Genomic DNA, 12,423 nt, shown 5'->3' on the forward strand with positions numbered 1-12,423 from the left:
CAGCAGCAGCGGCTGATGAAGGCCTGCCCACAGTTTGGAGGGGACCTGATCCTTTGAACAAACATTTAGCCACAGTTAGAGAAAAATGAGGAGAAAGAGAGGGAACGCATGAACTCTGAAATCAACTGAGCGAGTTTAATAAACAGGACTGAGGAGACAGCAGGAACCTGGAGCCTCAGGAAAGTAAAAATACTTCCTGTGAGAAAATCCTCCATAAAGTGTATAAAAGTTTAAGAAATTTTACAGAAAGAAATTGGAACTAATGACTACATTTTAAAAAGCAATTCATAAACTTCCAAATGAAAGCACAGGCTCTTGAGGGCCGTACTTTTGTTCTTACAAAGAAGAAGAACAGGCCTGAACATCTTCAAATGATGGAACACATTCAGACTTTTGTTGGTGGGGAGACCAGAAATCAAAAAGAAAAACATTGATTAGCATAACACATGTTCAATAGTGAACCAGGCTTTGATACTTGTAATTGTTACGTTTATAAATGGAAACATCTCAAGAATCCAGCTCATTAAAACAAATTTAACAAAGGCAGCTTAGTTTCCTACATAAAGGAGCATTAGAACCAGTATGCTAGGCACATTAATATGTAAATCATTATTCCAAACACTCTTCAAGTATTTCCAAAAGGATGATTCTGATATAGTAAGTGAGGTCAGAGAGCAGAATAAAAGCCACTGGTCTCTCACACTGTGAGGGGATGGAGTAGAGGAATGTGTCCTCTGAAGTTTTTTAGTTCTTAACTTAGCAATTGAGATTTCCAGAACTACTACCATTTACAAATATTATCACCATGAAAAGATTATCCTATATCATCACTAGGCTAAATAATAGGTGCTTTATAGCTCTCATTACAAAAGTTTGATTATAGTCTCAAATGCCATAATTTTTAATGCCTGCCTAATACACCATCTGGTAAATATAAACAGTGTACTTAACCATTCTCCTATTGTTTAACTTTGTTTTGAAATTTTTCTTACTATAAACTGAGATGAACACCTTTGCATATGGCATCTTTATGCTGTGACCTTTTCCTAAGAGTAGCTTCCCAGGAGTGAAATTACTAGAGCAAGTTTAAAGTTCTTGATATGTGCGGCCAAGTTTCTGTCAAAAAAGATGGAGTAATTTACACTCTCACCAGTAGCATACGAAGGCATTTCAATTTCATCATCCTCTCAGCAGAGCTGGGTAGCGTTTTCTTTTTCACATTTGCTAAGTTAGCTGAAAATGAAACACCTTATCAATATTGAAATAGGAAATCAGTATCATGCCTGCTCAAGCATAGCAAGATGGTGGAGAATTTGGATGGCCAAAGATTGAATCCCGGCTCCACTCCATAGTAGATGGATGACTGGAAAATGTACTTATCTATCTAAACCTCAGTTTTCTCATCTTTAAAATGGAGACAATAATACTGTCTACTTCAGTAGGTGACAGAGGTTTAAATATGGCCATGGCACATGGTGGGCACCCAATAAGTACTAGTTGTGTTCAATAGTTCTAGACCAGACCAGGAATTCTGAACTTGGGGTCCATTAATCCTTGGGAGTCTGTGAACTTGAATGAGAAAAAAATTACATCTTTGTCATCATTCACCTTTAACTGAAATGCAGTACTGCCTTCAATTAGGAATATAGCTAACACATCTTAGTTTTAGCGGGACCTGGGACTTTATCACTAATAGAAATCACAGAATTTTTCATATCACATTACAATTCCTGCAGATATCTCAAAATAATTTTTACACCCATCACTACTCCAAAATTATGATAGTTTTTTTTAGACTTGCTGCTTGATCCTATTATTTGAGACATTAATAAAGCACTGATTACAATATACAACTTTTAAAAATATTTTGATAACTACGTTTCAGTATAAATGGTCTCCTTTGTAATCTTTTGTATTTAAGCATCTTAAGATATACTCTGAGAAGGGGTGCATAGGCACTTTCAGACTGACAAAGGGGTCCCCTGGCCCCCCAAAATCTAAGAGCCCATACTCTGGACTCTCAGCAAATCTTTCACATAGAACATCCTACCTGCAGCCCTAAAACACGAGAGTTCGTTCAGTGGGCTTCACATATGAAGAGTTCCATGAATAACAGTGTGACTTCCATCCACAAACAGCCGCCTGCAGTCTCCGGGACAGCCCAGGAAAGCGGAGCGTGTTGAGGTCTCAACCTAATTGTCCATTGGGCTCAATCATGGCCGCTAACCAAGGACGCCTAGGACTTGCCCCTCAGCTGGTTCCTCTGCAGGCACCCTATGCAAGGCCAAGGGTCCAGGAAGGCCAGGACAGGAACACAAGTGAAGGGGCCTCATTACACTAGCACTTATTTTATTTATGGCTGGCAGCAGGTGGCAAAGTTGAATAATAATGGCATAAGTTTTATAAACTAATTATTCAGAGCAAATAAAATGTGTAAGAATTGATCCCCATAGACTTTGTAATGAGACTTTCAGCTTGACCTTCCAGAGAACAATTTTTTATAATGATACAAATATTTAATCAGCCAACAAACGGCTTAGCCAGAAGAAGGGGGGAAATCTAAGGCAGATGGAAGGTGGCTCAGTACTACCCAAGATAAATGGATCTCTGAGCACTTGTGGAAGAACGCCTATCTTGATTGCTGGCAGAATGTGGTACTTCGAAGCTTGTGTCTTGTAATGCAAAAGAGTTGCGAATCCTTTGTGAAAACTGCAACTAAAAAAGCACAGAAAATTGTTCCCAAGAAACTTCAGGGAGTAAATGAACAAACATGAGACAATAATTTTCAGAAAATTATTTAACATGACCACGTGTGACAAAATCAATTTATTGAGGAAGAAAATCCAAGTTGGGTGCTGCTCCAAAAAAATTATTACAAGGTTTAAGCCTGATAGATAGAGTTCTTTATCTAGTCAGTTAAAGAATTTTTTAAATCAGCACATATGCACATCAGGAAAATGCAGCATTTTTTTTGTTAAGATCAATGCAAATAGCATTCTATGTTGCTACTTTTCTATATTTATCTGGTCATAAAAGGACAAATATACAGAAGCTGAATAACAATTTCAACTAGATAATCAGGCTATTGTGCCACTTAAAGGTAAATGAAGATAACCCCGCTGGAAACACGCCATGTAGCGCCAACTAAGCTACTGCAATAGTCCCTCAGCTTTGTTCAAACAACTGAATGGCTATCACAAAGTCATAGGATTATTTCAGAGCTGGCACGAATCTCAGTAGTCACTGCATTAATCATCTCATTTTATAGAGGAGGAAACTGAGACCCAGCAAGGTTAACTAACTGGCCCACAGATGACCACAGAGCCAGACAAATCTCATGTCCTTCCACTTTCCCTTCCCAGGATTCTTGTCACTAACTGCCATTCCAGCTTAATTCTGAAATATCCTCAAATAAAGCAAGCCATGATACACAAAATATCCAACATAGACCGGCGAATGGTAACTTTTATGGTATGTGAATGATACAGGGTCCCCCCTCCCATCCAGAAGTCTGCTTTACGTCACTCCACTTTTCTGAAAGACCTACAATTAGTACCTCTTTTCGCTAACTAAAAGAAATCAAAGGAAGATTTTTGCTTTTATGAATAAAAGTGAAAATTGCGTTCAGCATTTGTTTTGCAGTGGGCCATTAGAGAGGCTAAGCAGTCAAGCATACTGTCATATTTCAAGTCTTCCACATCAGCCACAGCAGATGACGAACCTTGATCTTTGACATCGAGGCAGGCAGGCATAGAAGAAGGTGTTGACGTTAGTGACCCGCCTGTGCTGATGGATTCACGACAATGAGATGTTAATAGATGACCCTCTTCCTCCAGCTCCTACGCTCAGTCTCTTGTACCTTTTTCCACTCCAACCTCTGAAGACTCAGCCTAACACACCATCACTACCACCATCACCTCCCGGCCTTCCAGTGTGCTGTCTTCCCCGATTCCGGTAAGTGACACTACACTGTATGTACACTATTTCTACTTTATATAGGCTGTGTATTTATCATATCATTCCTGCTTTTACTATATGTTGGGGTTTTTTTAGGTTTTGTGTGTTATTTGGTATGATTTCATAGGCTACTTTTGGGGTCTGGGAGTGCTCAAAAATTTTCCATATAAGTTATTGGTAATTGCTTCTTTGCTTTATGCCATTTTGCCTTAAGAAAGGCAAATTTCATAGGAATGCTATGCTTTCGGATAGCAGGGGAAACCTGTATCTCAATTTAAAGAAAAATAAATGGGCATCATGGGACACCAAAGATTTACTCAGTTGGTAGGCAGAATTAAATATTTATATTTTGGTTTTGACATTGGCCCTGTGAAATGTGACATTATTCCTAGGATATTCATGAGGTACTGAGAAAAGTTTCGAGGTTCGCACCTCCACAGTACTCCAATTTAAAAGAGAATACAAGACCAGAGACATGCGGCAAAAAAAAAGGCAAAAAGATCTGAACAGCGAATTTAAGATGAGGTAGAAATAATAAGAAATGGGTACACAAATGAAATAAATATTCAAAGGGCAGAGGTTTTCACATAAATTACAAATTTGTAAAATAAATGTGTATATTCTAACGTGTAAAATAAAACTTTCTCTCTCCATCTACTATGAGACCTAGCCTTCTTGTTTGAAATTGGTTCTTTATTAATAAACGTGATAGAAATTCTGATTTTGAACTCAGAAAACCCAAAGGATATAGAAAGGAGAAAAAAAATTGTCTTTTTACCACAGTGTCCCTAAGCAATCTATATCATCTTTGATAATTTTGGATCCCAAGCTATAACAAACTGAAGAATTGAGAAAGGCAAGAGGGAAAGACCAGGAGAAATTCTGTTACTCCAAACTCAAGGTCTAAATATGCTTGTAAAACCAGGTAAAAGATTTCTAACATTGTAGACAACATGCCCGATATTGTCAATGTCTGTTTCTCAAAGAATTTCCAATTTACTGGGATTACAGAGATAACTATTTTGATGGGAACAATGAGTTTCTCTTAAATTTCATTGGCTTTCTAGAAAAAAAAAAAACATACCTAGTTCAGAGGCCAAGAACCAGATTAGTTTTTAATAAGGTGTTTTTTAATAACATGATCCTAGCTTGGAAATTTGACTCCGCTTTTCAAAAACTGACCATGAACTTTTGCTTTAGGACATGACAAATGAAAATAATGTCTAGTGTACTTTTAACAATTCCTTCTACAAGTACTGAGTAGCATATCTCATCTTCTCCTAGTAATTTTCCTGGGGGACAGGGAAGGTATATGTCCTCATGTTTCCTCTCCAGTGAGGCTCCATATAGCTTCCAGATACCCACCAATTCAATGGAAGAAATTATTTTTGTGCCTTTCACCCTTATAGATACATTCCTTAGTCTTGGGGTCTGTACGATTTGCTTATTCCTTGAATGAAATGATTATAATGTGGTGGACACTCGGGCACTCTTCAAGAAAGGGCATGTTGCCCCAGCTGCTAGGAGCACTGCAGCTGTCAGCCCCTATTGGAACTGCCTCAGTTGCAGAGAGCACTCACCCAAGGTCACACTCCTTCCAGAGAGGGATGGATGCAAGAGCATAAAGGCTTGGCCATCTCATCCCAACTCTGAACAACTCAGAAAGGCCATTCTAGCACCAGAGCTCTCCATGGGGTCAGCCAAGACTGTCATTGAGCCTACACACCAGCTTGACTTCTCTCCCTACCCAGTCCTGCTTCCTTCCCTCCTCTTCCTCAGCATTGATCCCAAGGGCACTCCTGAATAAATCTCCAGTATACTAAACTCAATCTCAGGGTCTACTTCCAGGGGGAAATCAACCTGTGAAATATACCATAACTTTGAAGCCATGGTTATTTTTGAAAAGGAAAATTAAAACAAATGAAGTTAAAGAATACCTGTGGACTATGTACACTAATAAACTACCAGGAAGTTCCAAGGTTTAATAGATAAAATAGTCTCTTGGGGTTGGCTATATTTTCACTCCTGCTTTCATAAAGGCACAGCCTTGATCTTTCATCATATAAACATATTTTCTGAAGTGCTAAATGCTAAAAGTGGCTATCTTTGTTATCTCTATAGCAGTAGAAAATAGCATAAGAATTAAAACACATGAAAATAATACATGTAAAGTCATTTTTATGGAACTCTGATCAAAAACTGAATTACATTTTTAACTCAAATACTGAATTATGAAGTAAAATGTGGTAAGTGTTAAAGGTTTTTATGAAATTTTTTTTAAAAAAAATCCTGTAAAAGAAATTAAGAAAACAATTTCATTTACAAGAGCATCCAAAAGAATAAAATATCAAGGAATAAACTTAACCAAGAAAGTGAAAGACTTGTACATTGAAAACTACAAAACATTGCTGAAGAAATTAAAGAGGACCTAAATAAATGGAAAGACATCCTGTGTTCTTGGGTTGAAAGACTTAATACTGTTAAAATGTCAATACCACCCAAGTGACATACAGATACAATGCAATCCCTATCAAAATTCCAATGACCTTTTTCTGCAAATAGAAAAGCCGATTCTCAAATTCACATGGAATTGCCAGTGGCCCCAAATGGCCAAAACAATACTGAAAAAGAAAAAGTTCAGGGAACCAGATCTCCTAATTTCAAAACTTACTAGACAGCTACAACAACCAAAACAGTGTGGAACTGGCATACGGGTAAACATACAGATCAACGGAATGGAACTGAAAGTTCAGAAACAAATCTTCACATTCACGATCAGTTGATTTTGACAATGGTGCCAAGACAATTCAATGGGGAAAGAACAGTCCTTTTAAGAAATGGTGCTGGGACAACTGGATATTCACATGGAAAAGAAAGAAGTTGGACCCCTACCTCACACCAGACACAAAAATTAACTCAAAATGGATCAGAGATAAACATAAGAGGAAAAACTATAAAACTTTTGAAAAGAAAACGCAGGAGTAATTCTTTGTGACCTCGGGTTAGACTTAGATACAACACCAAAAGCACGATCCACAAAAGAAATAATTGATAAAGTCTCTGAGAAGGGCCTTGCTTCCAAAATATACAAAGAACTCTTACAACTCCATAATAAGATAAAAAAAAATTAAAAATGAGCAAAAGATTCGTATAGCTATTTCACCAAAGAAGACTCTGAAGGGCTAATAAGCACATGAGAGCACGCTCAACATCACTAGTCATGAAGGAAACGCAAAACCATGATGAGACACCACTTTTCACTCACTGAAATGGATATAATAAGGAGACAGACAATACCCAGTATTGGTGAGGATGTGAAGAAACTAGACCTCGTTGCTGGTGGGAACGTAAAATAGCAAAGCCATTTAGGATATCATTTTGGTAGTTTCTTAAAAAGTTAAAAATATATTTACCATATGATCTAGCAATTCTACTCCTAGGCATCTATCCCAGAGGGATGAAGACATGTTTCCGCACAAAGACATGTACTTGACTGTTCATAGCAGCATCATTCATAATAACCAAAAAGCGGAAACGATTCACATGTCCATCAACTGGGGAAGAGACAAATAAAACGTGGAATATCCATACAACAGAACGCTATTCAGCAATAAAAACAAAGAACCACTGATGCATGCTACATCATGAATGAACCTCAAAAACATCATGCTAAGTAAAAGAAGCCAGGCACAAAAGGTCACATTATTGTAGGGTCCAATTTATAGACAAAGTCCTAAAAAGGTAAAATCTCTAAGACATAATTGGTGGTTGCTTGGGGCTGGGAGTAAGAACAGGGATTGTCCGCAAATGGGTATTTTTGGGAGTGGTAGAAATGCTCTAAAACTGTATTTTGGTGATGGCTGCACACTTATTTATTAAAAATCATTGAGTCGAGTGCACATAGGTGAATTTCATGGTATGTAAATTATACCTAAATAAAGAGTTTTTTAAAAAAATTAAAACCCAGAACATGAGAATATGAGCATCATCTAAAACAGAGGTGAGCACAAAAGCTAATACTGTGTTTCCAAAGAACAGAAGAGCCCAGAATGGCTGCAGGTCTGGTCCAGCCTGAAGCCTAGAGATTGGCTTCCCATCCTTTACAACCCTGCAAATCAACTGCTCCTAGAAACCGAAGCGAATGTGCCTATCTGTGACGGTTAATTTTATGCATCAACGGGACTGACCACGGGGTGTCCAGATTAAACATTATTTCTGGGTGTGTCTGTGAGGGTGTTTCCAGATGAGATTAGCATTTGAGTCAGTGGACCCACTGAAGTAGATTGCCCTGCCCACTGTGGGTGGGCATCATTTAATCTGCTGAGGCCTGAACAGAACAAGAGACGGAGGAGGGAGGAATTTGCCCCCGTTTTCCTGTCTAACTGCTGAGCTGGGACATCTCATCTCATTTTCTCTGATCCTGGGAATTACACCAATGGCTCCTCTGGTTCTCAGGCCTCCAGACTTGGACCGAATTACACCACCGGCTTTCTTGGGTCTCCAGCTTGCAGACGGCAGATCGTGGGACTTCTCAGCCTCCATAATTACATGAGGTAATTCCTCATAAGAAATATTTCCATCTCCCTCTCCCTCTCTCTCCATATATATCTCCTATTGGTTCTGTTTCTCTGGAGAACCCTATTACACTATCCTTCTACCAAATGAGGCCAAGTTCAATACATCATCAGGCATAATTCTAGAAACATAAAATGGCTCCCTGAAAACAGAGATCTCAAAGCATCTTGGTTTCCATATATTCATAAATCACCTCAAGCATCCAGCTGCATGTTCAGTGTGCAGCACTCACTCTCTACATCTGCCTCACAGGACTTCATAATTCACCAACTGGGACTATGTTGCATCTCTTTTTTTTTTTTTTAAAGATTTTATTTTTTTTCCTTTTTCTCCCCAAAGCCCCCCAGTACATAGTTGTATATTCTTCGTTGTGGGTCATTCTAGTTGTGGCATGTGGGACGCTGCCTCAGCGTGGTTTGATGAGCAGTGCCATGTCCGCGCCCAGGATTCGAACCAACGAAACACTGGGCCGCCTGCAGTGGAGCGCGCGAACTTAACCACTCGGCCACGGGGCCAGCCCCTGCATCTCTTTTTTTTAAAATAAGCTGTCCACTTATCACAGACCCACCGTTTCATCAGATTCTCTCTTGAAACCTCTGGAGTTACACAATCCAGACCCTTGCTTCCAAGCAGTATTACCCCAATCCAGACAGAGGAGTCGTAAGCAAACTCTCCTTAAAAGTCCTCTGATTTACTGTGACAGGCTATTTCAATCTTTAATCACCATTAGTTGAGACATGTCCATTCTGCTGATATCGACCTTTTTTGAGTTCACCCTATTTTCGTGCCATCTGGAATAGAAAAAGTAACTGTCTCCCTACTTTCCAAAAGGGGATAACATTTGAAAATGACCATGAACATTACCTCCCAAGGTTCATTTCCCTGCAACCTTTCCCCTTAGATACTGTTTTCTACTCTTCCAGCCACCTCTGGTCCTTTACTTTGCTCTCCTGAATGCTCTAAATTTTCACACTCCATCAAGCATGACAACCAGCATTGGGTACAGAATTCTAAAGTAACGCCAAATATAGCAGAGAAATTAGTTACCAAATTCTTTAGAATAAGTTCATTCCTAAAAAACAAACAACCAACCAACCCAGGGAGAATGGTGCCATAGTATAATTAGAATTACCAAGAATGTGAAGGAATTCCTGGGTGTTTAGAGGAGGAAGAAGGTACCAGAAGGGAGGGTATGCAGTGGAATGGCAACAGAATAATACTAAGTCTCCTGGAGGACAAGAATATTTCTAGGCTCCAATACACCCAACAGGATGGAAAAAGAGTTTTCTTCCTTGCACCTTGCCTTAATGTAATTCCTTTTTTAAGGAATAACTATTTCCTAGACATTCCTTGTATTAAATCCAAGTTATGTCTTTTCACTTGTGCAACAAATATGGAACCACAGACATTAAGTGCTGGAAGTCATCTATGAACAAAATGAAAGAGTTCAACCTTCTCAATTTACTGACAAGGACAGTGAGAATTGGGTGGGGGGCGGGGTGGGATGACTGCCCCAAGTTACTTAGAGACAGGGCTGGGACTACAACCTGTGCCTCCCAGCCTCAGGCCCAGATTCCTTGACTGGACCCCTGTGTCTCCAGGAAGGAGATAACTTAAGAAATCAAGATCTAGAAAGAACAAGAAAGACCTCCACAAGTGGACACTATCAGTATATAAAAGGGACAAAATGAAGTGGCATATCTTCCCATTTCTTTACCTGAGAGGAACTCAAAACCACCCTGCTGCCTTATTTTACAGGCGGCTTGTTAAATCCACGCTCCAGTGGTAATGACATAAACTATACCACTCATTTTGTTTCTAGAACTTCATCCTCTGGCTCGGAGGAGGAGGGTCAAGGCTTCCGCCTCAAGGAGGGTGCTCTTCTGGGTGCTGGAGCCGCAAAGTCACGCAAAGCTCCCACTCCCCTGCACAGGGCACCCTTGGGAGAGCTCCACCTCCTGGGTCCTTTTCTCCCTCTCCCTCTGGGAACTCCAACTGGAACTGGAAAAGAGGCAGGAGGCCATTCCCTTCTAGAAGGGCCACTGGGAAGGAGGCTGAGGGTCAAAGGGAAGGGACGAAGGACCTGTCCTCAGTCTAGATCACAATTTCTCAAAGCACAATGCCACGGGTCTGGGTGGATGGACAGTCTAGGGGACATTCAAAGGCACAGGATAACCGTGGCACAATTTCCAAGGACATGATCTCACTCAAATGTTTTTAGGGAGGGGATTTCATCATACAATTCAAATCAACACAGCGTTATCACTGTGTCTTGCAGGAACTTTTAAGCCAAATGGGGAGACTTTAGCACATAAGGGGGACAGAAGGAAGTGGAATTCCCTCCTGTGTCTATTCAGCTCATGGCAGGGAACTTCAGGCTAGGCCCCTGTATTAACTGGGGTATGAGTTCATGTTTCTCCATCGTTGGGGATACTCTGGGGGAAGTACGCAGGTACTGGTTCCAGCAAAAAGAATCTTGGTGGTCCACAGGGACACCGACCCAGCTCAGAAGGAGACAGCCAGACGGTTCTAGGCTCAAAGTCCTAGTGCATAACAAAGAACAAGTACACTTTCCTGACCTTGCCTTCCGCCTCACACCCTGGACGGCTAAGTGAGGCCTAAGCTAGCTGACAGCTTGAGGGATAGCTGTCCCTGTTAGGAACACAACCAGCAGGAACAATGAGAAATCACTTTGCTATCTGTGGGATTTTCAGGCAAGCATTTTATGCATTTACAATTACAAAGTGAAAATTTGAAAATATAATACTCACTGCGTTTTTTTGAGTTACCATATCCTGAAAAGAAAAAGAAATGATACGATGAATATAGTTTTTTTTTTCAAAACAGCTAATTTCCATAAGCACCAGCAGCCACTTTGTCCCGCCACCCATCATCCAGCACCCACCTTAGAGCAAGAGTTAATCATCTGAAACCTCCCCTCGAAAAAAGCCTTTAAATAGGATAAGAATTGTAAAACTCATGTTCTAAGGAAAATTTATCATAATTGGTTAGCGTTGGAACTACCGAGGGGCATATGGTTATAAGGATTTTCCCATAGCAGTGGCAATGATTTTGTCCAAAGCTATCTGAGATTCAAGTTTGGGGCTCTAAATGCCCTGCACTCTGCCTTCCCAGTGAAGAATGGCAGGGACGGCAAGGAAGTGCACGGGAGGCACTGTGGTATCCTCAGGTCTGGAACTATTTCTTGACCTATCAATGTGAAGGCTGCAGGCCACCTCCCCGTCAGCCGTCCTACAGAAGGGGCTTTGCTGGTAGGATTCCTTTCACCTCGTTATAATTGGCAAGAATTTTCAAATTCAATGACAATCCCCTTAGTCAGTTAACTTAGTATAATGGTTATGCAGCCCTCGACTGTATCATTCATGCATTGTAAGCCAACATTTGCCAAGAAAAGAAAACATAATTAAACAGCTGCCCCGTAAAACATGTTTCATATGTTCTGAGATTTCTATTTTCTGATGACAAGTGCAGATTGCTTCTTCTGGCATCAGATATAACTGACTACCCATTTCCATTTTAGGAAATATTTTTCCATATCATTAAAAATTAAAACGTATCTAGGTCACGCGACCTTCCAGAGGAGTTCACTAAGGCGCAGTTGAGGAAAAAAATGTATTGAACTGGAAAAAAATACATTCTAATTTCATGTTTCTCGTGAAAACACACCTTAATAATCTACCCTTTCATAGTTTCTAATGCTAACTATTTCTAAGCATAACTACTTCAGTGAAAAATCACTAAGAGAAAAAAATCAATATCTAAATATCTAAAGTGATTTAGATTGGTTTATAGCCTTTTGGGAAACTATTCCACAGTATAAAGTGTAACAATGAAACAGTTTCTTCTTTCACTATCACGTGAATGACTTCC

General features: G+C 39.8%; 1 protein-coding gene across 1 annotated transcript in view; it reads right to left on the reverse strand.

Annotated features, from left to right (window-relative positions):
- The window catches only part of MAP3K15 (mitogen-activated protein kinase kinase kinase 15), a 124,151-nt gene that overhangs the window by 89,401 nt on the left and 22,327 nt on the right, over window positions 1-12,423 (reverse strand). The window contains exon 3 of the mRNA XM_023634219.2: window positions 11,304-11,327. Within this exon, the coding sequence (XP_023489987.1) occupies window positions 11,304-11,327 (24 nt within the window). The remainder of the gene's footprint in view (window positions 1-11,303; window positions 11,328-12,423) is intronic.

The sequence above is a fragment of the Equus caballus genome, chromosome X, assembly GCF_041296265.1.
Source record: "Equus caballus isolate H_3958 breed thoroughbred chromosome X, TB-T2T, whole genome shotgun sequence".
NCBI lineage: Eukaryota > Metazoa > Chordata > Mammalia > Perissodactyla > Equidae > Equus > Equus caballus.